Source organism: Xiphophorus hellerii, chromosome 4, assembly GCF_003331165.1.
Source record: "Xiphophorus hellerii strain 12219 chromosome 4, Xiphophorus_hellerii-4.1, whole genome shotgun sequence".
In the NCBI taxonomy this organism is placed as follows: domain Eukaryota; kingdom Metazoa; phylum Chordata; class Actinopteri; order Cyprinodontiformes; family Poeciliidae; genus Xiphophorus; species Xiphophorus hellerii.
In genome coordinates this window covers 26,058,059-26,064,058 of record NC_045675.1, presented here as the reverse complement: position 1 = coordinate 26,064,058, position 6,000 = coordinate 26,058,059, and the positions used below count along the sequence as shown (strand labels likewise).

The window sequence follows — 6,000 nt, the reverse complement described above, 5'->3', positions numbered from 1 at the left end:
TTCCTCCTCCATTTTTTCCCTGCACAGAACTGCCTGCGTAGCTGCAACATTTTAGAGGCGCACAGTGCGGAAAATTCGGTCCACTCAGACGTGTCGAGCATAAACCAGGCTTAGGAAACAACTACTGCACAGCTATGGATGTGAAAATGAGAGTTTGGAAGAAGAATACAAATACAGCTTTGTATCGGTTTAGCTCAAATAAGAAGGCTGACTCTTAACGCAATGTCTTTCCAAAAGATTAAGTAGTAGCCCACTGCTTACCAGGCAGTAAGTACTGTATGTGGCCCCAATTGACTCTTTGACATAATTCTTTTTGTACAGCTGTTAAAAAAAAATAAATAAATAAAAGCCTCTTAACCATTTTTCCATCCAATGAAGTATAATACGCACATGTGAACTGAATGAACACTGCAACCATTTTGTCAATGAGTTCATTGTAGTTAAGGTCTTTTTCCAATTTAAAAGGTTCACAGTGAGCCTTTGCTCCACTCAAGCACATCACATCATCTTTTGTACAAGAAAAACCAACAGCACATGATCTCATGGTGTTTATCTAAAGAGGCTTAGTAAAAACTGCATGTGCTTAATTGTTCGGCGTAACAGCAAACAGCCCTTGTTTATGTGAACTTGGATGTCTGTTCCCATCCGGAGAAATGCAGCCGATCTGGAAGACAGGAAAACAGAAGAAGAAGAAGAAGAAGGAGGATAGAAAAAAGGCCACCCACAGGGCAAGTAGCTGTCATCACGAATTCACTAGAGGCTCAGTTCACTCAATTCTTGGGCAACCTCTCTGACAAAAAAAAACACCTTCTATTGAAGATCTTTACAAAGGAGACCTCTTACATTCTCTGGCTGGGAGATTACTGGGAGGGCTGGTACAATTACGCCTCCTCAGCCTGAATGGAGCGGAGCACAGAGTTGTGGCTAATCTGCAACTCAAACAAGACTAAATCTAAGCTAATCAACAGCGAATCACAATGCCAGGCACTGGCGAAGAAACATAACAACCCGTCATGTGTGTGCGTGTGCGTGTGAGAGGAAGAGAGAGAGAGTGTGTTGGTGAATCACGCTCTGCTTTTCAGAACGTGGTGAAACACACCCGTGGGCTTGAAACAGCTTAGTCAAGGAGCCATTCAACACATTTGAGAGGAATACACACGCACACACATGGCAATGCAGAAACAAGTGAAAACATAAAATTACATTGTGCATGAAATATGTCAGGAACAGCCTGTCATAGCAGCAGTTAAGGGGCCAAAAAGCAGAGTGTGTAAACTCTTAATGTAGGTGCTGAATATGTAATTAAAACACTTCATGGATAGCAGCAACAGTGGACTCCAGGATCATTTTTATGTAAAACGGTGACTATTTTTTTTTTCATTATTTGAAGTGAATCTTGTAGCAGTAGCACTTTTATTTTAGTATTTGGCGGGGAATTACTTCAAAGGCTGTGTTACTACTTTTTATGTAATATGGGTTCTTTAACCTAATCAGGAGTTATTGTAGTTTCTATGAAATTTACTTGATATTTCTACCAAGCCAGCTCAAGTGCTAATCTAGAGCTGGGGCTAAGCTTGATTTTAACTGGTTCCATTTAAAACAACAACAAATAAACCAGTTAATGTCGAGCCTAAAGGCCAAATTGGAAACGCATCGTTTTTCCCCCCCTTCCAGTTAGTGTGTATATGTGACTATAGTGAAGGGTGGCAGCTTATTTATATAAATCACATTATTTGTTCTGTTATCCCTGGAAACAAAAAGCCATTTATGAACAATCTGATGTTAATGCTATTTATTTTAAACAAGAGCCATTACTAGTAATACTAGTTACAATCCCAACAGGTACTCCTTATCTGTGTTTATGAAGTTCAAATCGGTGTTGAATTTGGGGTTTCAAATCTGTGTTGATAAACTTCAAAAATGCGTTATTTTTGTAGTTTCAAATCTGTTTATAAGCTGCAAATGTGTCACACTGGAGGGAGGATAGATCTGTTTTATAAGCTAAAAACACATGTCGCATTTACGTGTCAGATCAGTGTTTATAAACTGCAAAGATGATCCAGATTTGAGGTTTCATATCTGTGTTTATGAATCCTCCTGAGCGACATTCGTGGTTACCATCAGGATGCATAAACACAAACGAGAAAAATCTAAGCCCTAACCAGTATCCACTCAACTTCCTTTTAATATTTTCTAGAAACGTGTGCTTTGTCCTAAGCTAAGAAGCTAAAATTGACATTAATTTAGAGATTTAAATGTTGCTCACAGTGAGCGCCAATCAGTTTGTCCCCACCATTGAGGACCGAACTGATTTTGGGGCCATACTTTAAACTACATGTCTATTCAATACAGGAAGAAACTCTCAGGCAGTTTACTTGATTTAATGTAAATGCCCACATTTAGCACAAAAAAAAAAAAAACACACAAAAAACCAAAAATGATTAAACTATAAATTTCCCTTTTATTACCAGTACCCTGCCAACAATCTAAAAAAAAAGCCCAAAGAGGAACAGACTGACAATGAAACCCTTTAGTCTATGCAGGTACTATGAAAGAATTTTGATTCAACCTTGTTAAGTCATGTCCACATTCCAGTCTGCATTAAAAATGAAACCAGAACACACCCATCAACGCATGTCGTCTTCTGAGAAATCCTCTTAAGAACACATATAGTTGGTAGAGCTTTAGAAAGGATTCATCTGAGGAAGACTTTTTTTTGTTTGTTTTTCTCAAAATCACGTGAAATATTAAAAGCTGAATTACTCAATGACATTTTTATCTTAAGTTTGCTTTAAAGTACACAATTCGTAGGTTTGTTTCGCTTCACAGGGAACTATGTTGAGTTGAAGTCCAACCTTGACGGGTTGTTTGCGCTGCGTTTCCATTCAGGATGTGTCCATGTCCAATCTTTCCAATCTTTTCTTGACTTTTGCTTTATGAAAAACACATAAGGAACAAATGAAAATGGATTGCTGTGGCTGGACAGTCTTTTCTCCTTATAGTCTAAACTCCTTTATCATCAGCTTCATCTTCGTGTTTTCTGCCCCTGCCTCGTTCTGAGCGGAGGTGACTCACAAACTGCATGGTTGGCAACATTTTCCAACATTTTATTACACACACTTAATAGCATGCACTGCATAGTTTAACCTTCTCTATCACTGCTGCGATCTTCGGTCTCAGTGGGCCTTGCAGACTGAACCCACATGTGGGCTGCGTTTTATAAGCCCGTCAGTTTAACACGCTGAAATGACAAACAGTAACTTCAGAATAAGCCACAACAATAAGAGCTACGAACGCCGGGTGTGTAAGAATGTTGTTGACATTTTCTGAAATGATCAATAACGTAAATACAAAAAAAAAAGGGTCAGTAGATCATCAACATCCCGCACTCTCTGTTTTACGGAGTTCGTCGTGGAAAGCAGGTTTGAAGCTCTGTGGATATGAGCAGGAAGGACACACCCAGGAAAGATAACGCATGTTGTTTGGGCTGAAAATACCCATGTGTCCAAGCGTTATCCTCCGTTCTGGCATGCTGCTACACGTACTCGGAAAGAGGATCAAATTCCATCGAAGGTAAATCCCAATCCGAGGGCTTATCGGAACCAACAACTCTCAGTGGGTACTTCATCCTCCTCTGCGCTTTCACCATTTCGAGGGGAAAACGTAATTCAAAAACAAACAACAAAAAAAATACAATTAAATAATCGAATGTTGATTGAGGATGACTGATTGCAGTGTTCGTTCAGAGTTAACCATCTTCTGCATTCTTGCTTCCCCTGTTGGTTGTTGCCTCTGGCATCGCCCCCCCCCCCCCCGCTTGGCCCACCCTCCCTCGCTGCTGTAATCAAATGGTTTCATTGAAGCTAATGACAAGGCTGTGCTTTTTTAACAAAGTGCTATTGTTCGTGTAAATGTGGCCCTAAGTGAAAGACGGGTAATGACAGGCCAGTGTCTAGCGAGGGAAGTCGAGCTGCATTTCTCTAGTAGCCGTTTAGGTTCTGCTTGAACTGCTATTCTAATCTGGGTGCGACTACAAGGGCAGTTTGAATCTCTTTTTAAACAAACCCAATTTCATAGGTATTTGCAAAAGAAATAGTCATTTGCAATAATAATCAAACTTTTATTGAATTGCTGCAAATACAAGTAATCAGACTCAAAGATTCAAACAGCATTGGTCATAAACTCCAGTCCAGATTGAGACCAGAAAATGTGAATTTGCCATGTGAGCAAAGAGCCTTTCCTCTCCTGTCACACTGCAGCTGATGGGACCAGCCCCTTCTTGGCACCCTGGTGATAGTGGCTCTCCAGCTTCCCTGCAAGAAAGAGGGGGAGTGGAGAGGGTGGTGGAATAGAGGAAGAGTGGGAGGAGAGAAAAGAGGAAGGGATGAATCAAAACACCATCAAATGGACAGAATGACCTTTCTGGGAGCTCAAGGGCTGCTGATTACAGGCGGCCTCGGGTTGATGCACAGAGACATCGAGATGATGAAGGAAAAGACCAATGAGACCTTTTATTCAACAGAGGAGACTGGAAAATAGCTTTTGTTGGCAGCAAAACAAGACGTGCTTTAATTCAGAGGTTTGTCACAGACTTTAATTACAGGAGCATTAAATGCAACCGAGACACAATGAAATGACTAAAATGCTACGTCTTCAAGTTAAGTTCGACAACTCGGACAAACACACCAGGCCTGCATCACCAAAGGGAAGGTTTTTAATACAGTTATTGTTATTGTAATGTCTTAGAACAGTGGAAATAAAATGTTTTATGAAAGACAATTAGATTATTATAACAGCCTTGATGTCATCAACGTAATGTATTTGTGAAAATCTAAACATGGATAAAAAAAATATAAAAATCTGGTAAAGTCCTGTAATCAGCATAAAAAGGTGCCATTTTTATGGTGTCATCAGCATAAAAAGACACATTTGCATCAATCAATGCAAATGTGTTTTGAAAAATAAACATATTTGTATCTATGTTCAAAGAATTTACTTGGGACCAACATAGATCCCTGTGGAACGCCATTATTTTGAAACTAGACTGTTCAAAACTCCTAGTGTCTATTTTGGTGGGGATAGTTTACAGTGATGCAACAGAAATGTTCGAAATCTTTTATTTTTTCCTCATTTACAAATGTATTAATTCATACAGAATTCAAATGAATACTTTGGCATACAATTTAAGACATGGCATACATGTCCGTGCTATCCAACATATACAGTATATATACAGTATATATATATATTTTGTTTTTGCAGTGATTTCAAATGAAAGTTGTACACTTGAGTTGACGTCTTTATTATACTTGGCCAAAATTGTGGTTTGTTAGTGACAAACCACAACTAGCTAATTATTTTCAGGTATGATGCTAGCAACCTCAAATACTTTATATGCTGCATGAAAATCGAAGGTTTCAGAAGCTGGTGAATGCACAACTCTCATTTCTTAAATATTTTGTTAAACATTCCAAGTTCTTTGAAGTTGGCGTCTCCTGGCGCGAACGCTATGACAAAAATCTGATTTTGAGGAATTCATTCAGGACACGCCCAAAGTACACGTGCAAATAGATTTACAACTGCACTACACAAATAAAATGGTCATGCCAACTGGCTTTAGGCTTGCATGTCCTTTCATATTTTTGTTGAGAAAGTGTAAAACTCAAACAAAACAAAACATCTAATAATTCATTAGATTCTAGTGATCCAATGACAGGAAGGGTTAAAGTTAAACCACTATTATGACTAAGCTGCCAAGGGAAGTCGCCAACGAGACAAATTGGCGAGCAGGTGAAAAGTGGGGATCGAACATGTATATAACTGTATATTATCACAAGAAAACATAAAAATGTCTAATACTAACATCTAGCAAAGAGCATCGTTACAACATGAAGACAAGTATTTAGGAACGTTGCTCTGGAGATGCAGATAATAGGTGAGTGTATTCATTTAATCATTTGGATGCTAACATTAATTTCTGATTTTGATGATAAAAAATAC

General features: G+C 38.8%; 1 protein-coding gene across 2 annotated transcripts in view; it reads right to left on the bottom strand.

The window, feature by feature from the left end:
- Positions 1 to 4,103: 4,103 nt before the first annotated feature.
- trip4 (thyroid hormone receptor interactor 4) overlaps positions 4,104 to 6,000 on the bottom strand; it is an 84,984-nt gene continuing 83,087 nt past the window's right edge. For both annotated transcript variants that reach the window (XM_032561513.1, XM_032561512.1), the window contains one exon: positions 4,104 to 4,313. In XM_032561513.1, the coding sequence (XP_032417404.1) occupies positions 4,176 to 4,313 (138 nt within the window). In that variant the 3' untranslated portion in view covers positions 4,104 to 4,175. The remainder of the gene's footprint in view (positions 4,314 to 6,000) is intronic.